General features: G+C 33.5%; 1 protein-coding gene across 2 annotated transcripts in view; it reads left to right on the top strand.

The window, feature by feature from the left end:
• FSTL5 (follistatin like 5) overlaps positions 1-6351 on the top strand; it is a 782217-nt gene extending 775866 nt beyond the window's left edge. For both annotated transcript variants that reach the window (XM_079154219.1, XM_079154218.1), the window contains exon 16: positions 3483-6351. In XM_079154219.1, coding sequence (XP_079010345.1) covers positions 3483-4185 — 703 coding nt within the window. In that variant the 3' untranslated portion in view covers positions 4186-6351. The remainder of the gene's footprint in view (positions 1-3482) is intronic.
• The last annotated feature ends 21586 nt before the right edge of the window (positions 6352-27937 follow it).

Here is a 27937-nt window from a genome sequence, read left to right as displayed (position 1 = left end):
TGATGAATAAATTGAAGCCTCTGTAAGTCAAGGACTTCACATAAGGTCATATTTACATATTGTCTACTGCCCTGAAAAACTAGATCATGAAACAAAGTCAGACTGGAAGGAATAAAAAGTTCTTACTTGGTTCAAAACAGGAGTACTCTGCATATGACTTGTTTCAAGAGCACACTTTGAAGCATGCAAACAGTAATTAAAATTCAATCTTCTTATAAACTTTATAATGAAGTATATTGAGTAGACATTCAGAAAAATATTGGAAAATAAAAAATTACTGCACCAAGACTGACAAATCCACACAATGCCATGCTGAGAAAACACACTTTTCCAGTGGCAATAATTTTTTAGTTAAAGAAGTGGTTTTTGAGGGTAAGTTTTAACTCTCTCATTTCTCAGCATGCAACTTCTCATACACATTCTGATAAATATTAGACAAACTATGTTAGGCCTAGTACTGTGCAGAATTTTATTATATTAAGCAGGCATGAAAGTTGAGAGCCTCGTAAATATTAATCACAGTCTAATGAACAGTGGGAGACTTCTGAATATCAATCTGGACTAAGGGGAAATTTTGAATTAGAGACACACTTCCAAACCAATAAATCAGTGGTGAAAAATTGAAGACATTCTCATGCATCTGCTTATTGTAGCTCTCTCTAATCCTAAAGGAACAGAGTGTGTGGATGTCAAAATAGATGCAATTTTATCACCCCACATAGAGCTTCTGCATTTTTAACTGGACCATATTTTAAAATTTTAATTACCTGCAAAAGACACTGGATTGTATTACAGAAAACTTACACACATTCTTTTCTATCAAAGTTAAAATAGTTCAGGAGTATAGTGAGCTTGTCTCATTCTTTCTCATTAGCATTCAAAATTCATTGCCCAAAGGGACAAGAGTACTCAAGGTTACAAGGAGAGTTGAAATGCCAAAACTTGATTGGCTTATTGCTTTTATTAAATGAGCCTATTACTGCTTTTCCTCTTAGCTCATGTACAATTTATATCAGAAAAAAGAATTATGTCTTCCATCATAACTAATAATTTCATAACTAGTATCAATACATCTATACACCTACATATCCTTGATAATTATCCATTAATGGAAAAGCATCATTTTTTTCTTTTACAAAAACTGGAGATAATTACTTGTTAAGACAAGTCTAAGAATGGACACTGACATTTATGATTTTATATTTTTGGTGCTCAGAAACAAAAACATGGGATTTAGTTGCTAGGTTGAGGGTTCTTTCCTTTATAGTATTTAGAAAGTATTTAAAATTTGTAATATACTTCTGCACTAGACATTAATGCTTTAAGGAGAATATTTAGAAGACAAATTAATATAGAAACAATATGAATGCTTCTTAATACTCATAATCTGTACCAAAATGCATAGGTATGGTATGAGCTGTGTTTAATGAAATAAATCAAACACATTGTATTAAGCACAGAGAAAAGAAATCTAAAATATGGTGGATATTATTAAGACATACACTAGAAATATTATTTCCAAGTTTACCTTTACAAATATGCAGAAAAATTAAGTTACTAGTTTTAAAAATTTGAAGCAACATGCTAGAATTATTAATTACTGATAGTTCTTTGATTTTTTTTAATCGCTCAAAAATGTTTAGACATTAAAGGAAGAGTTGTGTTAATTCTCAATATATGCCCAATGCCTTATACTTCATGGATGTTCAATAAATATTTATGAATGTTTTTTAAAGGAATAGTGATACTTTGCAGTTTTCCTTTTGTATAGAGAAATTTGTACTGTGGGAGAACATATAGTCTTGTCATACATGTTCAAATACAGGTGAAACTGGAATGTGGTTTCCTAACTCTATGTAATAAAATAAAAATGGAAGCGGTTATACTTTTGTCACACAAAATTACACTAATTTAGTAAATTTCTTTGTTTATATTCTTGTTGTCATCCATAATGACATAACTGATTTTTGAGAGTATTTAGTGTATTTTATAATATTAAATATATGAGCTTATTTTTAAATATGTTGAATATTTACATTTTGAGGCAACATACTTTGTTTTATATGTTGAAATGAGTTTTTTCATATAAACTTTGTGTGATAATTAGCCTACAGAAATGACACAGGTTACAATAAAATAATTGACTATCCCTAGAGTTAATTGTTTTGTTTCATCCTGATACTCAAAGTCAACTTATTTTTTTACTATGAGCAGAATCAGTGTAACACTATTTCCCTGACCCTTGTTTTTAATGAGCTTTTTGCACTATTAGAAATAATCCAATCAATATTATTAACACTCTAAATAAATTAATAAATACACCTTCACAATTCTAATGGTCAATATCCATTTTGAACGTCATGTAGCTTAATAGTTACTATCTCATAATTTCATTTCTTGTTTAAATCATTTTTGCTGGTAATCTTCTTGTGTTATTGTTCTGAGTTTCAAAATACATGGCTATTTGTCACAGGCCTTTGATAATTTGCAGCTGATATTCAGGACTGAAAAACAATAAACTAATTAAAGAGGAAAAAATTAAAATGGCTTTGGTAGAAAAATACTATAAATTTCCAAAGTTCTTCATTGTTCAATATACGATAACCACTAAAATGCAGGTATATCACTAAAAATGATAACAGTGTAAGCATGGCAAGAGTGAAAATGAAACTAGTATTTAAAATTTATAATAAAAACTGAAACCAAAGTGATCCTAAAATGTAGTAAGTAGAAGTCTAATATTTAAAAACCAAAAAATTACATCTATTAAGATAGTTCTTTGATATAAATTCAAAGTATAAATATGTGAATAAGTCTCTAAATGTGAGAAATGTCATTTATTTAGATTTAGTAGTCAAGAGATAACATAAAATAAATTACTTGGAGTCATAGCTAAGCAGTGAAACAAATCTTAACTACCATGCACATGGGTTTGATTCCCCGCACTACAAAAAAAAAAAAAATTAAAAAAAAGATAAATTAAGTAACTAATATGAACATACATACACACACACACACACACACACACACACACACACACACACACATATATACATATACATACACACGCACATCCATGCAAACACATATTTTCAAACCTTTTATTCTTCTTGGGTTTACTGTTATTTGACCTGATTTATTCAATATCAAATTTAGAGACATATAAAATAATGCTTAATTTCCCCCTTTAGGTTTAAAGCAAAATATGTTGTTGTTTCAATTAACTATATATATTGTTTGTAGCTATTTTGCTTTCTACAGCATGAGTTATAATTATTTGTATGTAAAGCAAGAATAACCCAGAGAAAAGAGGAGGCAACATATTTTAAAGATCAATTCTAACATGATATTGACATAAATTTCTACTATAGTCAACAGTCAAAGCCTGGCTTTGTGATGGACTATGTCACTTCTCCATAATCTATTTTCTTCTGGTAACCATTTTATAGCTTCCTGTCTAACTTTGGTTTTCATCTTTTTAGGTTTGGATTTATTCTTCACAAAGATGAAGCTGCACTACAAAAAATTGATCTCGAAACCATGTCATACATCAAGACAATTAACTTAAAGGACTACAGGTGTATTCCTCAGTCTTTGGCATACACTCACTTGGGAGGATACTACTTCATTGGCTGCAAACCTGACAGCACTGGAGAAATCCCACCACAGCTCATGGTGGACGGTGTAACTGACTCAGTCATTGGGTTCAATAGTGATGTGACAGGAACTCCATATGTCTCTCCAGATGGCCACTACCTTGTCAGCGTTAATGATGTGAAAGGTGTTGTGAGGGTCCAGTACATCACCATCAGAGGAGAAATTCAGGAGGCTTTTGATATTCACACAAATCTGCACATATCTGATCTGGCGTTTCAGCCATCCTTCACCGAAGCCCACCAGTACAACATCTATGGTAGTTCAAGTCGACAAACTGATGTGCTTTTTGTGGAACTCTCTTCGGGAAAGGTCAAGATGATTAAGAGCCTTAAGGAACCACTCAAGGCAGAAGAATGGCCTTGGAACCGGAAGAACAGGCAAATACAGGACAGTGGCTTGTTTGGTCAGTACCTGATGACACCTTCCAAGGACTCTCTCTTCATACTAGATGGACGACTCAATAAGTTAAACTGTGAGATCACTGAAGTTGAGAAAGGAAATACAGTCATTTGGGTTGGAGATGCCTAAAGAGCCCTATTATATAATTATTGAAGAAAGAGTTTTACAGTACATTGCACTTAATCCATTGTTTAAATTACAGCTTAACTTTTAATGTTTATATCCTATTTAAACGTAATTTACTTGATTGGCCCGAATAAAATAGATTGTTTTTGACCAATATGTACATGATAATATTGATTGATGAGAAATATTTAACACAATATTTAAACGAGAAATTACAGCAATCACAGAAATCTAATGTGAAATTATGTTTTAAACAAATCAGATTTTAAATTCTTTAAAAAATAAGCTGCAGGGAATTTCAGATGACTTAAGCATCTTTTCATTTTTGAGGGGAGTTTATCTAATTTTCTCTCTATCCTTTGGTACTCTTCAACCAGAAATAAAAGGTCTTGTCGGACCTTGAAATTCTTAATTCAAAATATTCTGTCCCGTCCACTGTTTATAATCTTTTGTGCCTTGAAGGGAATGTCACAGGAGGAAAAGGAAGGCTAAAAGCTGCATACTGAACACCCTCACAGCTGTAAATCTGTTGTCATTAAAAATATTTAATAGCTCTTATGCCAAATTCTGCCTTCAGTCATTTGTTTGACCCTCAGTGAAATATCATTTGAAGGCATAAATTGGCCTTAGGTTGTATACAGGCGGCAAATTCTATTTGACATTTACTGTATAATCTGCAGCATGCTGTAGAAAATGGGGAGGAAGGGAGGAAAATAATTATGGTAGAAATGTTTGCAATGTATTATCTGATCATTTTGCTTTCAGTCACTAGAGTGCATTATATTTTTAATGCAAGTTTGTCTGGGATTTCAACTGCTTAGAAATGTTTTCCTCATTATTAGAACAATTGATTCTTTTCATGTAGCCTGGTGTTGGTGTTGCATAATCCGAAAATTTCACTTCTAAAAATAAGCATTATTTTGTGTCTGCTTAGAGTGAACCACATATATGGAAATTAACAGGAGGAAAAACAAAAATTAATAACAACAAGAAAAAACACCTGACAAGAGAACTAATGAGACTTTAGTGGCTTAGGAGAATTAGTAATAGGAGTTAGGAATAATGGCATTGCCCCACAGTGGTGAGTAAAGATGTACTTCTCTGTTGCTTTTGCTATTTAAATATAACCCATCAAAGAACTTCATTCCTAATAATTTCCCTAAATGACTTCTGTTCAACTCCTACATAATACCAAAACGACCTTCTCACTAACTGTGTGCTGTAGTTGAAAACCTAACTAATCCTCTTATTTGAAACACTGTGGAGAAGCAAAATTTATAGTTTCTTTCTTTCTTTTCTTTTCTTTTTTTTTAAAGGGGAAAAGAGAAGGTCAGTAGAAGTGTATTAACACTTGAGAGTTGGTTTGTTGAAATAAGCAGATAATTATCCAGGCTTGAAGTAATAGCTTACATGTTTTGAGATCGTTTTACTTTTTTTTTTTTTATTGTATTGCTAAAAATGCTCCTGGGCTGTGGAAATGACCTCCATTTACTAAAGGTAATTCAATAAGGTCTTTTTTAAATACAAATTTTACTCAAGTTTAAATTGTGTAAAACTGCATAGAAACCTGAAATTTTATAGTGTGTAATATCTTATATGTATATAGCATCCTGAGCTGTGTGAAACAGTAGATTTCTTCTTAGCTTAAGGAAACATTATGGGAGGTAGATTTAATAAGCAACAAAAATCAGCTTATGTTTCTACTTATTGAATCTGCTTTACTTTTAGCAGTTTTCCCCCCTGTGCACATGAACCATATAAAATGTCTGTGACTTAATGATTTAATGTAAGTCTGTCCCATACATCTTTCTTTGGTAGTTTACACCACGTGGATGCTCTGTCTGTAGTCATTGCTTGATAAAAGGAGAATAAACCTCTTACATTTTAACCTTTGTGTGTTCAGTGAATGATTTACTGTGCATACCATTTTGTTAAAATTCCTCTCAATGCTGTGAACAAAACCTGATCCTCTGCATTACTTATGATAGGGTAGCATTAGAGAGAAATGAAAGTGAGATCTGCTAGAGGAATAATATTTAATTTGTCTTACTTTTTAAAAAGTCTAATTTGCTGTACCCCTTCATTATTCAGTATTTACAGAAAAGCATGTATTCTATGATGTCAGTTTCTTTAGCATCTCTGGTATATTAAAGGAATAATATAAGAATGAAGTGTCAAAGGAATATTGAAATCACATGCTTTTCTGTCCACTTCCTTACATAAAAACCACACAAATATTGAACCTTTCCTTTGGCAGTGCTGGGGATGGAACCCAGGGCCTCTCATATGCTAGGCAAGTGTTCTACCACAGAACCAAATCCCCAGTGTGAGACACTTTTCAAAAAACATTGTAATGATAAAATACTTACCTGTGAACCTGAAGGAAGCAGATGCAGTATTTATTACAATTATTTCTGAAGCACATACTTCTTTCTTTTAAAAAAATGAAGGTTATCATGTAGGATATCAGCATTTTCCATGTACATATTGATAACTAATTAGAACAAATTAAAAAATAAAAATTTAAAAAGTGTGGCAAATAATCATCTTGTAAATAACAGCATAACTATGCGTGAAAAGTGAAAGTGAAGAAAAACTAGTGTAAAGTGATAAGTAGCTTGCTTTAAAAGCAGGCTGTAATATGGAGGAATAGATTTTTTTAACAGGCAGAAGAAATAGCATATAGTGATAGCAATGAAGGACAAGAAGTAAGTAAAAGTGTGAGCTGGAAAATGGGAATAGGACACAGGGAGGTCACTGAGAAAAACCGACTGGAGGAAATACAGACTGTTGGAAAGAAGTGATGTAACTAAAAGTATAAAGTAGGTTATGATCAGGTTCCAGAGGGAGAGAGATAAAGATTGAAACCAGTTTAAAGAATTGGAATTTAATCGGAGAACTAAGAATAACTGAAAAAAAATTAGTAATGGAAACATTTTAAAAATTTATCAGTTTCTAAAGTTTAAACGAGGAAAAGGGAAATTCAGATGAAAATTTATCAGTTAGGTAGTTTTGGCAAAAAATACATTATGGTGTTTATTACATGATAATTAAATTGAAAGTATATATTAAAAATAAGACCTGTTAAAGAATCATCCCTGAACTGACAACTAAAGAAATATGGATCATACAAAGAAATGAAAATGACAGGTGTCTAAATGCCATCTTTGAGAGAAGTAAGAAATCCATGAAGGGGAACCAGATTCAAAAGAGAATGAAGAGTAAAGTAAAAGGTAAATTAAATTAAATAGAAAAATAGACTTATTCTCAGAAAGTTGCATCATGCATAGCATATCAGTGTAATTTTCAGGAGTCAGTCCTCCATCTGTTTAATTTTATATATATATATATATATATATGAATATGAAGTTTAAATACTTAAAAAATTGCAATTTAGAACCTTACTACCTTTCAGCCTCCCACTCAAAAATTCTTCACAGTGTTTTCTTTTAGGAAATAAATTAATTCAATTGAATTTTACATTTGCTTGTTAAGATTTTACATGGTGAAACAATATGTTTAATCATATCTGACAACTTATCATGTAATTTTCTGATGTGCAAAAAATTTTGAGAACAATTTTGCTATTCATGGAAATCAGTATAGCTCTAAAAAAAAGACAAAATCCATTTACAATCTTAAGAACTCCTAAGGGGTCATTTCTTTGTTATTTTTTAAAAAAAATTTGGTGCATATTAATTACATAGAATAGTGGGTTTTGCCATGGCATATTTGTACATGGACATAACATAATTTGGTCCATCTAATTCCCCAGTTAACCCCCAACCCTTTCCCTTCTCTCCTTCCTCTCCTTGGTCTCTTTTGTCTATTTTAATGTTTTCTACTTTCATGAAATCCCCCCTTTTTTCCTCTTTATTCTCTATTGCTTCCACATATGAGTGAAAATTTAAGATGCTTATCTTTTTGAGTCTGGCTTATTTTGTTTTAACGTGGTGATGCTCTTCAGTTTCATCCATTGTCCTGCAAATGACATAAATAAATTCATTCTTCTTTATGGCTGAAAACTCCATTGTGGATATAAGACCATATTTTCTTTATGCATTCATCTGTTGACAGATGCCTAGGCTGGTTCCATAACTTGGCTATTGTGAATTGTGCTGCTAAAAAAAAAAAAAAAGGGAATCCATGTATCTCTATGTTGTTTTTAACTCTGAAGTGTTATAGCTGAAATATATGGTACTCCATTTTTAGCTTTTTGAGGGACCTCTAGACTGATTTCTATAGTGGCTGTACTAATTTACATTTCAACCAAAAGTATGTAAGAGTTCTTTTTCCTTCATCCTGGCCACCATTTATTGTTATTTGTGTTCTTGATGATTGACATTCTAACTGTAATGAGATGTAATCTCAGTATGATTTTGATTTGCATTTCTAAGGGGCCATATCTAATGCTACTTGTCCACATGTTTACAATAAGAATGTTCCTGAATGTAAAGGGTAAGGAAAACAAAGAAAATACCTGTTAAAAATCTACTTTTAGTTTCCTTTCAACCATATTCTGAATGATATCATTTACCTCTCCTGGTAGAAATATATTCTGAGAGTTATGCTATAGGAATTCTCACCTACTGTTTTAAGTCATGGTAAAAGTTCTCATCTTTCCAGAAAACTAAATCTTAATCATATGCATATTAGTTTTTGTTTGCATTCATGAAATTGCATAGTCCTATTAGTAAATGGAAAACCACTCAGTTTTTGTAATATTCAGCAGCAAAATGAAAGTGTCTATATGGTATTCAATGGTACTGCACAACCATTTTATAGCAATTTACAGCTACAGTTGGTGAAGTAGAAAAGTTTTAACATTTGATCTTTTATACAAATGTTTAATAATGATAAATTTCTCAATGCTTTGGGGTTTGTGTTCAAGTTCATAATTAAATTTGGTTTATAGTACAATTTCATAGAAATTTAGAAAGAGCACATTGAAATACCAAACATATTTTGTTTTAATGTTTGAGAAGTGTATTGAAAGACTGTATCTAACTTCACATTTTACTTCTTTAAGAAGAAAAATGAACATCATCTCTGTTAGGCGTTAAAGGCGCAGTTATGGTTCATCGCTAGCTCCCAGAAACGCTTCACAGATACAGGTTGCACACAAGGAACCTTTATTTTGTGCAGACGATTCATGTCTGCATGGGGGAAAGGGAAGAAAGGAAAGGAGAAACATGGCGCAAGGTTTCTCTCAGACATAGGAATTTCGCGGGCTGAGAGGAACCAATCGCAGAGGAGAATTCTTACAGACTGACTGATGGACCAATGACATATTAGGACGTAATGTGGGAGGCAGGAAGATTACAGCAATGTAAGCCGGAAATTCCTGTAAAGTGAGAGGCGGGCGAACGCAGATTGACAGGTGGTGGGGAGACCAGATTCCTGTAACCGGAGAGGCGGGGAGAATGCAGATTGACAGGTGGTGGAGGAAGCCAGATTACTTACATTCTCCCATTTCATTTTATATAAAAAATAAAAAAAAATCTTGCTCTCCAGTTCTTTTTGAAGCCTTCTCTCCTTCCTGCCAAGGTGACTGGGGTTGGTTTTGCAGGTGAGATGTAAAAAGTTCATTCTCCTCCCAGGCTTCCAAAGGCAGATGATTTTCATGGACTTCATTTTCTCGATTTGATTGATCCCCTATTTCTGCATGAACTGCCTGTCCCCAATTCTGACTTCATTTACCCCTCTAATACTAGGAACTCCTTCACTGCTGTAGGGAAAAGGGGTGATGACCGATCTGACTTCTTCGAGGTGGAAGTGGGCAGCATGGGGCAAGCAGTTTGGAGGTTCCTTTTTAGAAATCGGGTCAATTGAGGGGTTCATGGTAGAAGTCCGGTTGCGGGGAGAGGAGGTTTTAAAGGCATCTGGGGATGGGTGCTTCTATGGGAGAAGAACAAAAAGACATGAGTACTGAAATGACATTGATACAATATAAATGTTGCAGGATCTGGAACATGCTAATGCATATTATAAAGATGACAGAAATCAAAAATTCCTCACCAGAGTGTGGAAGAACTGAGAAGTTGTTCCCATAACAAAGCCTAGCAAAGGCTGGAGTGGACAGGCCTTTATTTGGGAGCTTTAACATTGTCTAGGTTTTCAGGAATGTAAACACGACATTTAGTAGAGATCTCTATACTTCTGTTACTAGCAAACATAGATTAAGCCTACCTGTGTCTGTAGGCCTTAAACTGACTAAAAACTTCTGACTCTGGCAGTTTCTTGATAGTTACTATTATTTTTAAATGCCCAAGAATGGCTATACTTTGGTTTTAACTGATTTGCTAGGTATTTAAGATCAAGCTGGTCAAAGTGACCTGTTCCTGTCTGTTAAAGAGTCAGCTGAGTTTCCACAGGGGTCACTCATAGAGAACTTAAGAGCAGCTTCTTAGCACCATTAGTGCCATTTGGTTAGGCAGGGTCTTCCCAATCATGTGGCTTTCCTTGAAAGCATTAGGGATGTCTCCCTTTTTCCATGACCTTCCTCTGCAGCAGGTGCACTGAGTGGCTTTTCCTCTAGTGGCCTCATCAATCTCCTTGGTCAGGAGGTTGTGTGACCCAGAGTTGCAAAGCTCCTTGGAGAAGCCCTCTTGTTCTCTGGGTTCAGGCTGACTTTGAGGGCAAGACCCAAATATGGACTATTCTTGACCTCTCTATTTAAAATCTCTATTTCTAAGTTTGATCTTAACCATCAAGCAAGTCAGTCTCACCAGTCATAAAGTAAGAGTACTGGGCTTTGGCTTTAATGTCTATAACTTTACAGTTATTTACCCCCTTTTATAGCCCAGGAGAAATTTAAAATGGACACTTTTACACTTTTTTTCCCCCTTGGGTTTGAAACTGGTTTCCTACTGTGCCTTTCTTCATTTACATTTCAATGTAACCCTTGACTGAGATCTGAATCTGAAAGGGACTAATATGTTCTAGCAGAAACTTGATGCTTAGGTCCTTTTAATTTCTTGAGCCTGCAGGGAGAGCTAAGAGAGAAAGAAAAGATTTGAAAATAAGGAATCAGCCAAGAGAACGTGTTTAGGTTTTGCTCCCTCAGTGCCAGCCACCTCCCGTAAAGGAGCTAGAATGTGTGTACGAGACCACGTGGTGGGGGGACGTGGTGGGCTGAATGGCAGAGTGGAAGGAGAAACAGAATGAGGCAAAGGAGAGGAATGAACAGGAGCTTCTGCAGTAGGAGACCTGTAAGGACATGACTCATCAGCTGGATTAAACTTAGAGGAGAAAGGATTAAAAGGGGGAGGAGAAGCAGCAAGAAAGAAAGGAAAAACACGAAGGGGAAAGGTTCCTTTCCATTCACCAGGTTGCCCACATATGTACTTAATTATAACTAGTATAATTAGGCATATAATTTTACCTAGTATAAAGCTAGAATTCAGGGTGCCATAAATAGACCATTCTGACTTACTATCTAAAGGACAATTTAGCTCTGATTCAGGGAATAGGTGAAGGGGTCTGAGATGATTCAATAAACATCTCAGGGGCGAGTTTGCTGGGCTGGATGTTCTGAATCCCATGGTAAGCTGAGACCCACCTGGCTAGTGATTTTGGAGTCCCAAGATCACAGTGCCAGGCAATGAGAGGTTAGAACAAAGGCTGGTCGTCACCAAAAAACCAATGTTTAACCGGGCATAAAGCCGAGTCTGAAGACCTGGCCAGGATTTCGAGTGAGACGCAACAGGAAATAAGAGAGAGAGCTTCAGACCCTGAGAAAGAATCACAGCACCATAAAACCCAGGAGTCCATCCAGCAACTAGGACCAGCTCTGGGGACCATGAAGATACCCCCACACCTCGGCAGTCCGGCAGCGGAAGCCACGAGAGGGAAGCCACAGGACAGCGGGAGGAAACCGCGAGCCATGGCGGAGGGAACCGCAGGAAAGGCCGCTTCTCAGATACGGGGGGCGGCACCACGACAGGAGCCGAGGGCGGCTGAGATATGTTTAAGTGGTCAGGGCCTGCCTAAGGAGAACTCACCAATTCTGGAGTCCGATGTTGTATGCAGAAAATTGGGCATCCAGGTAAATGGAAGATGAGGAAGATGAGCCTGTATAAGCGGGCACCGGGGCTTGCTATAGGATGGGATTCCGCCTGCTTAGTCAGCGGGGAAAAAAAAAAAACCCATCCTCGAGTCTTCGGCACCAGATGTTAGGCGTTAAAGGCGCAGTTATGGTTCGTTGCTGGCTCCCAGAAACGCTCCACAGATACAGGTCTCACACGAGGAACCTTTATTTTGTGCAGACAATTCACATCTGCATGGGGGAGAGGGAAGAAAGGAAAGGAGAAACATGGCGCAAGGTTTCTCTCAGACATAGGAATTTCGCAGGCTGAGAGGAACCAATTACGGAGGAGAATTCTTTCAGACTGACTGATGGACCAATGACATATTAGGACATATCGTGGGAGGCAGGAAGATTACAGCAGTGTAAGCTGGAAATTCCTGTAACGTGAGAGGCGGGCTAACGCAGATTGACAGGTGGTGGGGGAAGCCAGATTCCTTACAATCTCAGAATCAAAGGAATGTATTAGTAACACAACTGGAAAAATGTGCATTTTGCATGCATATAATTCTTTTTTTGTATTTCCATGAAACAGCACAATATCACCCCACACCTAAATTCATAAACCTGTTCAGTTATAAAGTTCAAGTGAAAAATCTCATGATAATTAGGGCAGAAAATATATAGCTCTTAAAAATAAATACTAATTTATTCTACTATACTTCTGCTTACCTACCTGCTTTTAAACCAGTTTTGTTCTTAATTTGGTCTTTGACCTCTAATCAGAACTATCAGTAGAGTGAAACAACCCAATATTTGATCTTGTGAATAAAACAATTCGTCACAGTAGAGAGGTAAACAATTTGAAACATTACTAGTCCTTGAAGGTGATATTTATTTTAAGTTGGGAAAAAAGTTAATTTATTAGATTAAGGATATTAAAATACAACATGTTAATTCTATATTATTTTGAACATTGCTGATGGAAATACCATATTGTATTTGTTCTATATTTATGCAAGTTTGCCATATGCCATGGAGTTCTGTATTATACAGTACCTATTGAATTTTTATTTGTCTTAATTTGTGTATATGCAAAAATGAAAACATATCTGAGAATATTGGATAATTTCTTTTTAATATGCAAACATATCCCATTAGTGCTCTGTAATGTCTGTTACATCTAGAACCAATTTATATAATATGTATTAAATAATAATTAAATAAATATTAATTAAATAAATAATATCAATTTAAATAATATGTATTAAAGTGTAAGATCCTTATGTAAGTTTGTAGGCTATTTCTAAATCATAGAATATCACATCTACTAGAGAGATAAATATATACAATCATAAACTACAGAGAAGTCAGTAAAATCAAAGAAATAGTGACTCTTGACTCTAGAGCCCCTATTACATCAACAAAATTAAACATGTGAAATTAAATATACATCTGAATAATGTGATACTAAGCTCTAATGAATAAATGCATATCCACATGTATATATGTATAAAAACTACTATTTATGTTTCAAAATTACTAATACATATTTTAAATCAAATAAAATCTACAAAATCATAATTTTCTAAAATCTACAAAATCAGAATTTTCTCTGAGAACCGGGCTTGTGGGTTCACCAGATAAACTGATTTCCAGTGAAGTGCAGGAAATATTCACCTCTTGGAGTAACATAGGAGAAAGAAATGCCCTACAGTGGGCTACAGAAAGCCCTGTGGGAGGAATTCAGCCAATATTTTAATAAATTTGTGAAGTCTGTGCAGAGGCTAGCTTACCAGTTTGAAGAGGCAGTGTCATAAGACACAGGAAGAGTCCATGCTCACTCTCAGAATGACCTCCAATAAGTGCAAACAAAGCACATCAGAGGCAGGGCAGGAGATCAGGGATATCTAGCTTCCTTTTAACAGGGTGTGTGACCATGACCAGCTCCTGAGGGAAAATTGACCTAACTCCCTTGCTTCAATTCTTCTCTCCAACAAAGCAAAAATATTAAGCAATTAATTAGGAGCAGTCATCTGCATAAGACCCGGAAAACAATAAAAACTCATTGCCTTTAGGAGGAGTAGAAAGCAAACTTTGTTGCCTCTGAGGAAGGAGTAGCAAATTCTCATCCTCCTTGTCTAGACACAGGTCATCATAGATGGTTGCCAAAACAGGACAGAAGACTAGATTCTGTACTACTGGGGGAGGGACAGGAAGTGTTGATACCACCATTAAGTGTTGACAAGTTCTGCTTCCTCTAATGTTAAAGTTTGAACACTATAGAAGCATGCCAAGGCAAGCATATTAAGCAGATTTTATTTAAAAGCAGTAATAATACAGACTTCTCCTGAGAAGTCTGCCTATGTGACTAGGCCTGGTTTTGCAGTTGAGATGCATAAACTAAAAAGCAAATAGGCAGGGGGAGGGCCAAAGTGATTCAGCCAGGTAAGGGCCCAGGGAGCACTAATTAGCAGCTCCTTGTCTATAGTCCTCGACAAGGGCAGGTAAATTTGGTAATCAATGGGCTCCAGAGATCCTTGGCATTCCATTCTCCCAGGGGGCATTCCATTCTCCCAGGGGCAGTCTCCAACTTCCAGAGGCAGATGGCTTTTATGGCCTCCATTTCCTCTATTTGACCTGATCCCCTATTTCTACACTACTTGCCTGTCCCCAATTCTGACTTCAGTGTCTTATCCCTGTAATCTATGCAGAAATATCTGGCCCTCACATTTAGAAAGGTATCTAGTAACACTTTTGCTGCTTTCTTTTGAATTAAGTATTTTCTAGAATAAAATTTCAACTCTCATAATGATGTTTTCATGTCTTAAAAATTGTTTTTGTAGTTCTTGCTCCAGTATTAGAATCAAATTCAGATCTGTATTAACTTAATTCTAGTGAGGTACAGAAATGTCATTCTTATAAAACTCCAACTATTCTCTTCTAATTTTGTGCTCTGTTCCAGAAATGCATGATAATTATTATTACTTTATATCTGCTATGTTTTCTGAAGAACCAAAAAATTAAAATAAGTACAAGTTTTTGATTTTATAAAATCCGTGTTTATTGTTTCTGAATCTTTTATAAATTCCTGTTGACATAAATTTCCTCTTTTCAATACAGTTTTGCTCTTACTTTTGCTTTTTGCTTTTATTGCCAAATATGTAATACAACTTCATGTGAGAGACTTAACAACAAAATATGCTAATCACTCAGATACATGATTTTTATACCAGTTAAAAGAAGAAAAGACAAAACATAAAAACATGTACTGTCTATTTCAGTTGCATACTTATCGGTGCTTTGTTTGGGTATGTGTGTATAGATTCCAACTATTAACTGTGATCCTGAAGAATTTTGTTTAGCATTCTTGTAAAGTGAATATGGTTATGAAGAATAATGATCTCAAAATTTGTTTTTCAGGGAATGTCATTTTTGAAAGGTTTTATTTAATTTTTTTTATATCACATATGAGTCTCTAGACTAAAAGTTTTTTTTATTTTTGCAATTTTAATATGTCATCCAATTTCCTTTCATGCTTCATTGTTTTTGATGAGAAATCTGCTGTAATTTTTACTGAGGTTGTCATGAGTATGACATGGTGTTTATTCTCTTGGTGCTTTTAAGACAATCTTTCAAAATTTGTCATTGCCTTCCCATATTTTTACTATAACATGTCCAGGTTTAGATCATATTTTACAAATACAAGTGAAGGGATATGGAACTACTGAACTTTTTCAATGTTTCATGCTTTGGTCAGCTTTTTTGCTGCTATCAATACCGCCTTTTAATGGTGACGAGTTCTGCTCCTTCTGATGTTGAAGACTGAACACTAGAGAAGCACACGGCAAGGCAAGCATATTAAGCAGGTTTTATTTAAAGATAATAATATAGACTTCTCCCAGCAGGAAGAAGGGGGCCATGGCTGATGTTCTAAAGTCCCAAGAAGTGAGCGCACCCTACATTTTTTATAGGTTAGTCTCTTTTGTTCTCCAGTTCTCTCCCCCCTTAACTCTCCTTCCTGCCTACTGACTAGGCCTGGCTTTGCATTAAGTGAGAAGCCATGGGCAGGGGGAGGGCCAAGGTGATTCAGGCAGATAAGGGCCCAGGGGGCATTAATTAGCAGCTCCATGCTTGCAGTCCTTGATAAAGGCACGTAAATTTGGTAATCAGTGGGCTCTGGAGATCCTTGACTTTCCATTCTTCCAGGAACAATCTCCAACTTCCAGAGGCAGATGGCTTCATTTCCTCGATTTGACCGGATCCCCTATTTCTACACTAACTGCCTGTCCCCAATTCTGGCTTCATTATGACCTAAAAACCTGACAAGAACAATTTTTTTTTTTTTTTTTTTTTGCTAAATGTTTTTCTTGCTTTTTTCCATTTTCTTTATTTTTTATTCATCCTTTTTAGTCATACATCACAATAGGATTCATTTTGACATAATTATAAAAGCATGGAATATAATTTGTTCTAATTCAGTTGCCAGATTTTCCCTTCTTTCCCCTCTTTCCTTCCCAGTTCCCTCCCATTTACTCTAGTAATCTTTCTGCTATTTATGTTTTTTTTTGTTTTGTTTTGTTTTTATTTGTGTCTTGTGGATGTGCATGGTGGTGAGGTTCACTCTGGTATATTCATGTATGTACATAAGAAAGTCAGGTCAGATTCATTCCACTGTCTTTCTTTATCCCATTTCTCTTCCCCTTCCTTCATTCCCCTTTGTCTACTCAAAGTGGATTAACAATCTAGGTATTAGACCAAAAATTCTGCAACTGCTAAATGTCGGCTCATCACTTCAACATGTTGGCTCAGGGACTGAGTTCCTTAACAAGATTCTAAAGTGCAACAGTAAAATAAAAAATTAAAAAGTTGGATGGTAACAAATTATAAGTGTTCTTCACAGCAAAGGAAGCAAGGATACGAAGAAAAAGTCAACAGAATGGGAAAAAAAATTGCCATCTGCTCTTCACATAGGGCATTGATATCTAGGATATACAAAAAACTCATAAAACTTAACACAACACACACACACACAATAATACAAGCAAAAAATGGGCAAAGGAACAGATACTTCTCCAAAGAAGAAATACAAATGAACCAGAATGATTTTAGAGAAAGAAAATTTATTGGAGCTCTAGTTTCAGAGGTCTCAGTCCTCTGAGACAACTGGCTCTTGCTCTAAGCCCAAGATGTGGCTGAATTTCATAACAGAAGAGTGTGGCAGAGGAAAGGAGCTCAGGACTTGACACCAGGAGGCATATCCTCTCTCTCTCTCTCTCTCTCTCTTTCTCTCTCTGTATGTATGTATATATATATATATATATATATATACACACACACACACACACACACACACACACCAAATATTGTTAATTTTGATCCATTGGACTGAGGAAAAACTTGCACAAAAGTCATACTCCTTTTAAGAAAATATAATACATGTGCAAATAAATACATCAATTATGGTTATACTGCCAAGGTATGCTATTTAAAAATTGCATTTTAAAACTTCAGAAAATTACTAAGTTCAAACTTTACTCTTCAAAACATGTACCGTACTTGAATCTTTCCAGAATTTTTGATTCTAAAAATCAATTATTTTCATATATTCTTTTATGAAAAGAAATTGTAAAAACCAAGTCCAGATATATTTATTAGTATGAATCTAGGAGAAATATGTCTTTTGTAGGAGGAGAAGCAGCCATAAGAATAGAGAACTCCAATATTAGCTTTAAAAGATAGACTATTTGAAACAGTGTGAAGAAAATCAAAATATAGGCATTTTTTTTTTTTTGTTATTATTATTGGTACTGGGGATTGAACCCGGGAGTGTTTACTGAGCCATATCCCAGTCCTTTTAAAAATATTTTATTAGATACAGGGTCTTGCTAAGTTGCTTATGGCCTCAGTAAGTTGCTGAACTTGGCTTTGAATTCAAGATGCTCCTGCCTCAGCCTCCTGAGCCACTGGGATTTACAAAGGTTTGCCACCACGCTGGCTAGGCCTTTTTAATACTGTGAAGATTTTGATGTTAAGTGACTATGGAGACTTGTAGATCCATGAAGCCAACAAGGTTAATTGTAGAACAACTAGTTTGCCAGAGAGAATCAGGAAAAGAGATATTTAAGAAGAGGTTTCCTGATGTTAGAATAAACTACAAAGATAAGCATCAAAAATTAGTTTTGCATAAGGGACTTGAATTTAGTTTGAACAGACTGTAGAGCAATTTGTCCTTCTGGGCATTGTCATAATACCAAAAGCAGACAGCAGTCTGCAGGGCCTAACAGCTGGGTATCATACCTGCAGAGAGGGACAGCTTCACAGAGAATTCATACAAAGAAATAACCAGAGAAAACTTTGTTAAAACCACTCTTATTGAACAGTGATTTTGAAAATACCAAACAAAGGCTATATCACTGAGCAGGGATATTAAAGGCTTAATAGTGGGGACTATATTTCACTACAATAGTCCAGCTAAATTTTTACACAAATTAACAAACCATCAACAAGGAGCTCTTTTGAAGGGTATTTGGATTTGCTACAATATGTTATCTAACCAAAGAAAAAAATGGAAATGCAAAGAAAAATATGACTTGTAATAAGGAAAAAAAATCAAATAACAAAGCTACTTGTAAGAGGGTCTAGATGTTTCATTGAATAGGAAGGAATTCAAAGTAGGCATTATAAATATACTCAAGGAACTAAACAAATAATGCTTAAATAAATAAAATGAGATATACTGACAATGTCCTCTCAAAGGGAGAATATCATTAAAAAGAAAAAATGAAAAAGGAAACCAATTGAAATTATGGAATTGAAAAGTAAAGTAATTGAAAAGAAAAACTCATTAGAGCAACTCAAGAGTAGATTTGAACTGGCAGAAAACAGAATTAATGAGTTTGAAAATGGATACATAAGGATCACCATACATAATGATTATGTGCTGTGAAGATCAAGACAGAGGAGAATGGAAAGAAAGAAACAAACCAACGATAAATGTGAAAAACATCATTAAGCATACCAAAATATGCATAATGAAATAACACAAGGAGAAGGAAGAGATAATGGCTGAAATCTTCCCAATTTTATGGAAAACATTAACGGGTATATCCACGGAGATTAATGAACTTCAATAGTACAAGTACCAAAATATGCACACCCACATATGTCACAGGAAAATACTAAAAGTCAACACCAAAGAGAAAATCACCACCATATGCTGTTATACAACAGAAAAAAAATTTCAATTATAAGAACAGCAGGATTAACAGTAGATGCATTATTATAAACAGGGAAGACCAGAAGGCAATAGGATTACACATCAAATTGATGGAAAAAAAAAAAAAAAAAAAACCTGTCGACAGAACTTTACATCCAGAAAAACTCTTTTAAAGAATAAAGACAAATTATATAATCCTAGAAAACCAAAACTGGATGTACTACTTGCAGTTTTGACTTAAAAGAAATTATATTTTAAAATATATATTTCTTAGTTGTAAATGGACACATACCCTCATTTTTATTTATTTATTTTTATGCAGTGCTGAGGATGGAACCCAGTGCCTTACACATACTAGGCAAGCACTCGACCAATGAGCTACAACTGCAGCCCACTTATAAGAAATTCTAAGGTAAACTTTTTAGTCTGAAAGTATGTAAATTTAATTTATATGAAAAAATTAAATGAACAGCATAGTAATTACATAATTATAAAATATATAAAATGTATGTGTCTTCTTTCTGTCGATTGATTTACTAGGCAATTTTGTAAATAATATTCATGTAATTATATTCTTGCAATATCTTTTACAGCAAGAGGAAGAAAAGAAGTTATATAAACTATACTGGAATAAGGAAAAGGAAGTAACTGGCAACTTAAATCATCCGTTAGTGGTAAAAACAAACTCAAGTTGTACAATAAAATAAAGAGCATGCATTAAAAATTCATAGCCAATACCATATTCAGTGGTGAATGATTGAATACTTCTCTCCCAAGATCAGGAATAAAACAAGAATATCTCCCTTTGCTACTTATAATCTATATTTTAATGAATGTTCTAACCAAGGTAATTAGGAAAAGAAATATATAAAACTTATCATTTGTAATTAACAACTATAACTATCTCTGCTTGCACATGTTATATGTAGAAAATGTTAAGAAATCTCTAAAAATCATAAAATCTTATAAATGAGTTTAGCAACTTTGTAGGCCACATGATCAATATAAATATCAATTGTATTCATTTTCACAACAATGAACAATAAAAAAGTAAATGAATGCTTTCTACCTTAACAATATTAATAAGAATAAAACCTGAGTAAATTAAACAAAAGTACAAAATTTTTAAAGCTACGAAGCTTTGTTAAATAAAACAAAAGATTTTCGTAAATTGAAAGTCATCCCATCTTCATGGATCAGAAGGCTTCACATTGTAAAGACAGAAATAATCAGCAATTTGATCTACAGTTTCAATGTAGTTCCTATCAAAATCGCAACAGGCATCTTTCAGAAATTCACAAGCTATTCTAATATTTATTTACAAATTCAAGTGACTAGGAATACCCAAAATTGTCAGAAAAAGCATAATCAAATTTGGAAGGCTTACTCTTATGGTTTTAAACTTTGTATAGAGGCTGGGTTTGTAGGTCAGAAATAGAGTCCTTGCTTATCACAAGGCACTGGGTTCAATACACAGCACCACATTAAAATGAAAATAAAGGTATTAGGTTCATTTTTAACTAAAAATAAGCATATATATATATATATATATATATATATATATTAAATAACTTATTACAAAGCTATACTAATCCAGACACTGTGTAAAGATTGACCAGTGAAACATAATGACAATCCTTAAATAAACCTACAAATTTATGGTGAATTTTTATGACAAGCATTTACATATGACTTCATGGTGAAGGTTAATCTCTTCAATGAACAGTGCCAGGACAACTGGAAATTTTTATGCTATAGAGCGATGCTAGACTCATTACTTGTTCATACACAAAAATTAAATTGAACTATATGATCTAAATGTAGATCCCCTAGTTATAAAACTCTTAGAAAAAATACATCAGTAAATATTTTTGATGTTGAATTAAGTAGTATTTAAGATACCAAATGCAAAAGCATCAAAAGAAAAAAAAAAATAAAAGTTCCTTCATTTAAAAAAAAGCATTTATTTCTTCAAAGAATAACATGAAAAAAAATGAAAATATGATCCACAGAGAAAATATTTATAAATATTACCTGATAAAGAATTATATTTGTGTAAGTAATCAGTTATAAAATGACAACCTGGTTCAGGAATACTCAAAGAATTTCAATAAATAATTCTCCAAAGAGAATTTTCATGGGTAAGTAAGCCCATGAAAAGTTGCTGAACATCATTAGCTACCAGGTAAATGAAAATAAAAATGAAATGAAATCCTACCTCACACATTCTAGCACAATCAAAGTGACAGAAAATAGCAAGTATTAGGCTGGAAGTGGAGAATTTGTAATTATATTAGACTCCTCGTGGGGATTTAAAATACAAAAGCGACTTTGGAAAACAGTCAGTGATACAGTTGGATCTAGAATGTTCTCCCAAATTTTCTGTGCTGAAAGATGAGACTTTGAAAAGTGATTAGGTCATGAGGGTGCTGATTAATTCAATGAGGGTTGAATTAACTACTAGTGGTGGGACCAAGTTTAGAGGAAGCTGGTCCCTGGAGACATGTCCTGGAAGTTTCTATTTTCTCTGTAGTCCCTTCCTCTCTTTCTCTCTACTCTTTGACTGTCATGAGCTGAGCAGTTTTCCTATGCTGGGCCCATACACCTTAATGTTTCTGATTTGGGAACAGTTGACCATGGATTGAAACCTCTGAAACCGTGAGCCACAATAAATCCTCTTTTTGTTGTTGATGTCAGATTATTTGGTCATGTGATAAAAAAATGAATAATGCAATCTGGGACTTTCTTAAAATACTGATCCTAGACTTACCAAATGATGCAATGATTTCACTGCTTGATGTGTACACAAGACAACTAAGAATGCAGGTTTACACAAAACGTGTACACAAATATTCATGGCAGCTTTATTCATAATAGGAAAAAGTTGGAAATGCTCAAGTCAGGTAAATGGATAAATGTAATGGCTTAATACAATATGGAATAGCAATAAAATATTATTCAGTAATAAAAGAATGAAGTATTTCTATATGTTTAACATAAGTCCTGAAAATGTTATGCTATTTGAATGAACACTGTTATAATAAATCTATTTTGCATATACTTATATGAAATTTTTAAAGTAAGCAAATCTATGAAGACAGTGGATGGGAAGATTTGGAAACAAATGACCACTAATAAATGTGGACTTTGTTTTAGGGGTGATGAAATTTTTTTTTATCAATTCTCTACTATATACTAAAACTAATTAATTATACCCTCACATGTCTGAATTTTATGCCATGTGAATTATATTTCAATAAAGCTTTATGAAAAAAATTAAAACTGATGAATAAGAAGAAAGAAATTTTCAGGTATAAAAGTACAGAAAATTAAATAGCTTATTCTCAGCAATATTTAAACTTCCTAACAAGGAAAACTTGTATAGGAGTATAGGAACAGTAGACACTACCACAAGCCAACAGATTCTCATTGAAATAGAACACTACATCTAGAAACAGCAGAAAGTGTATTTTTTCAATCATGCATGAAATGTGTACTAAGATTAATTATTCTGGGTCATAAAACAAATATTAACATATTAAAGGAGTTGAAATGTTAAAGCATGTTATTTGATCATAGTGAATCAAACTAAAAATCAGGAGCAAAGAAATAACAGAACAATCTAATTAAACAACATATTTGTGAGCAACCTGTGTATCAAAGAAAATATGATATATATAAAAATAAAATACACATACACAAATTTCAAGAGCAGGTAATGCAGTCCACAAATAGAAATTACACATTAATAGGAGAAAAAATATCAAATCAAAAGTTTAAGCACCCATCTCAACAACTTATAAAAAGAACAAAAATAAACACTAAGTAGAAATAATAAAATAAATAGAGCATAAATAAATGAAATTGAAAATAGGCAAACAACAAGTAAAATCAGTGGGAAAAATTGATTCCTTGATAAAAATAGAATTGATAAATCTCTAACAAATTTAAGATTTTCAAAAAGCATTATAAAAACCTCCATGGTCTTAACTTAACAATGTAGAAGAAATACACGAATTCTTCAAAATTTACACACTACAGAACTTCATCCAAGATAAAATAGACATTCTGAATAATTCTATGACCACTGAACAAACTGCATTCATAATTTAAAAGTTACTAAAAATAAAGATTTCAGACTACAGGGTCAATGGTTTTACTGAAGTAACTCACTAAACATTTGAAGAATTAGTACCAACATTGCATAATAACTCCCAGAAAATAAAAGAGGGGAAACCTTTTTGTCTGAGCCTATTTATTTAGAGGACAGAATTATCCTTAGACCAAAACCAAATGTAGGACAAAACAAAAATATTTACACTAATATCTTGAATGAACTTAAATCTCCTCCTCCCAATTAATCCAACAATGTACAATAGAAATAATATAGTATAATTTAATGAAATTTATTAATGGTCATATTTGGTTCAATATGCAAACATCAACCAAAAGTCATCCTCTTAACAAACAAAAAAACAAAAAAAAATATTTTTGACAAAATTAAACATCCATTCCTGATAATTCTCAGTAAAGACAATCCTACCATCTCATAAAGAGCATCTATAGAATTCTACAATGAATATCATACAAATGATACAAAACCAAATGCATTCTCTTTAAAACAGAAAAGTGAGGATGTATACTTTCATCAATCCAGTCATGATATTATTAGAATTTCTAGATAGAGAAATTTGGTAAGAAAATAAATAAGAGATATAGATTGAAAAAGTAAGTCTAAAACTATTTGCAGATAGCATGATCCCCTACTAAAAAATGCCAAGGAATCTACCATAAAGTTTCCAGAACATATAACTGAATTCAGTATAATCACTGGATACAAGATTAATATAGAGATATTGAGTGTATACGTATCTCTGCATTTACCGTGAACAAGTAGAGACTGAAATTTAAAATGCAGTACCATTTATAATTGCTCCAAAAGAAATATTAGGTATCAACCTAATAAGACATGTACAGGATTTGCATGAATTTATTTTAAAATCCCAAAATACATAAGAAAAAACTAGAGGAGTCTTCAGTACTCTAGACAAGAATATTGTGCTCTTGATAGGAATAGTCAATACAGACAGATGTCAAATCCCCTTAAGTTCATCTATAGGTTAAATACAATACTTAGTTAAATCTCATCAAGATTTTTGTAAACATAGACAAACAACTTCTAAAACTTATTTAGAAATCCTGTAGACAGTTTAAAAATTTGCAAAAGAAGAATAACATGGGAGGAACCGTTCTATCAGTATGAATGTTTATGCTCAATTCAGAGTAATCAGGATGGGGTAGTACTGTTGGAAGTATAGACACATAGATCAATGGAACAGAATAGGGAAACTGGGCTTAGTTTTTGTCAAAGAATTAAAAATAATTCAATTTAGGGGGATACTATTTTCAGTAAGTATTGTTAGAACAATTGTACAAATATAGGCATAAGTTAATTCCAACCTAAATCTGTCCCTTTATTTTACAAAATTAGTTCAAACCGTAATGGATTAAATATCAACATAATACTATACAAATTCTAGTAAAACGATAAGTGAAAATGATTAGAGCCTAAGAGTAGGCTCTGTTCTTTGGTTTCACATCTGAATCATGAAACATAAAAGAAAAAATTGATAGACTTAACCTCACCCAAATTAAATATTTTTTTATGGTACAACTCCTCTTTTTTCATTTTTATCTTATTTTTGCTACAGTGGATTGAACCCAGAGGTGTTTCACCACTGAGATACACTTCCAGCCCTTTTACTTTTTATTTTGAGACAGGATCTCACTAAGTTGCTGAAGATGATCTCAAAGTTGTGGTCACCTTGCCTCAGCCTCCCGAGTCCCTGGGATTACTGGTTTTGAAAGACAAATTAAACTGGGAGAAAATATTTTCGATTCCCATATTTGACAAAGAACCATGTAGGATTTGTAGAAAACTTAAATCTTACTAAATTAAACAATTAGTACAATTTGGAACCCAGCAAAAGCCCTCCAGAGGCATTTCACTGAAAATGATATGAGAATGAAAATTAAGCACATGAAAAAAAACTTCAGCATCAGTAGCCTTCAGAAAAACAAATTAAAAGCACAATAAGTATTCAGTACACAATTATTAGAATGTCTAAATTATGACTAGTGATAATGACAATTGCTGGCAAAGATTTGTTAAACCCAGGAAATCACATTGGTAGTTCAAATATAAAATGTTATGGTAAACTGGAAAAGAGCATGACAGCTCCTTTCAGAACTAAAAATATTCTTAACATATGACCCAGGAATTGAATACTTGGCATGGATCCCAGAGAACTGAAAGCTTTTTACATGCAGAAACACATACATGAATGTTCATTGCAGTTTTATTCATAACTGACAAAAGTGAGAATTTTTTAAAATGTGATTTAATCAGAGAATGGTTGAACACACAGTGGAACCTCCATCCACATCATGGACTTTTCCTCAACAATAAAAAGGAAAACTTACTGACAGACACAACTTATATGAACATCAAGAAAATTATACTGAGTAAAGAATACAAACCACAAAAGACTATGTACTGCCTGATTTCACTTATATAACATTTGTCAAATTATAGAATTATAGGAATAGCGTCTAAGCAGTGTTTTATGGAATGGAGGATGGGGTAGAGGGAGCCATAAATAGGTAACACGGGGGAGTTTTATGAAAGTGAAGTCCAATTGATGCTGATTACATGAAGTTGAACATGTGAACATGTGATAAATTGCACACAAGTATATATGCACAAACACACAATCATGAGTTTATGATAACTGTTAAAAACTGAATAAAGTCTGTATTTTGCATGTATATTAATTCCTAGGATTTGATATTAGACAATAACATGCAAGATGTTAAAGCTTAGTGAATAGTACAGAGGACATTACTATATATATATGTATATATATATATATACATATATATACACACACACACATACATACATATATACACACATACATACATACATATATATATATACATATATAGAGAGAGAACCTCCAGCAAACCTACAGTTATTTCAAATTAAAGCATTTATAAAATTTGTATTTTTATTGAAAATACTATATTTAAATTATTGCAAATATTCATAAGTATTGTAAATAAATTGTATATTTTCCAATAATAGAAACTTCATTTATGATGGATAGTTTCATATTCTTATTTTGTGATATATTCCTGGTGATAAGAAATTTATATGTAAGTATAGAAGTCTATATGCAATTTCGTAAGCAACTCTTATGGATTAATCCCACCCTCCAAATATGCCAATTTCCAGTACCTCAGAACTAAATTCATTTGGAAGTAGGATCATTGTTGATATAATGATTTAAGATGATGACACATTCAAGTAGGAATGGTCCTCAATCCACTATAACTCAGTATTCTTTCAAGAACTGAAGAGACACAAATAGGAGAGGATGACTCTGAAGTGTTAGATCTGCAAGTCAATGAATGCTGAAGTTTGTTGACAACCAGTAGAAGTAGGAAGAGGTGTGGCATAGATTCTTCTCTATAGATTTCAGAGGAAGCACCGTCCAGGTAACACCTTGATTTTAGATCTCTAGCTTCCAGAATAGTGAGACTACACATTTCTATTGTTTTAAGTCACTTAGTTTGTTGTACTTTGTTAATATAGCTCTCAAAAACCAATCTGTCACCTTATCTTAAGGAATTAACTAATGCTGAACAGATAATGTATAAGCAGAATTGTGAGAATATTCCGAGAGGAATGGAAACAAAGTTAAGAAGTTGCTAGGATATTTAAAATAAACAAAACAATTTTTAGAAAATCATTCTGAAAAATGATTGTAATTATAGTTTTTAAATGAAATTCTGCATGAATGTCACACCTTAGGTCAGAAGATCATGCAAAAAAAGCACATTAGTTTGGTAGCTGGATGAAATCTGGATCAGCAGCCATTGGCAAGCAAAATGTTTAGAGTGGAATATCCAACAGTACCTCCTGCATGGATTTAAAAAAAGTTCTAAATCTTCACTGTCCAAATTTAAAGTTGTTTTTTTTTTTTTTTTTTAATTTAGTTACATTTCAGTTTCAACTACATGGGGGTTCATGTCTACCATGTTAAGTAGTACTGAATTTTTTAGGTTCTGGTATGAAACCCTTAATATAGTTAGAACAATCATTTTTATTTAGCACATATGATATATGATTTCAAATTCAGTTTTATTCGTACTCTATGTACTTGTAATTAGGCTACCTTCTCTTATGAATTGCTTAATTATCTTTGAATGGATGAATCAGAACACTTTAATGTCCCATGTTTCCATATATTCCCTAACCTCCAGGTATTATTGCTTTGCTTAAAATACTTGTGTCTGCTTCCATTGCCTGGTGTTTTATTCCTCCCTGTCTCAGTTGATTCATATAGATAATATTTTATCAACACAAATCAAATTATAGCCCAAGGGACTGGAGTACAAGCCTCTCATTGTGTGGAAACTGTGCCCTGATAGAAGTGGCGCTTTTC

The sequence above is a fragment of the Sciurus vulgaris genome (genome assembly GCF_902686455.1).
Source record: "Sciurus vulgaris genome assembly, chromosome: 9".
NCBI classification, from domain to species: Eukaryota; Metazoa; Chordata; class Mammalia; order Rodentia; family Sciuridae; genus Sciurus; species Sciurus vulgaris.
The sequence above is the reverse complement of the archived record's forward strand: the minus strand, read 5'-3'. Positions and strand labels throughout refer to the sequence as shown.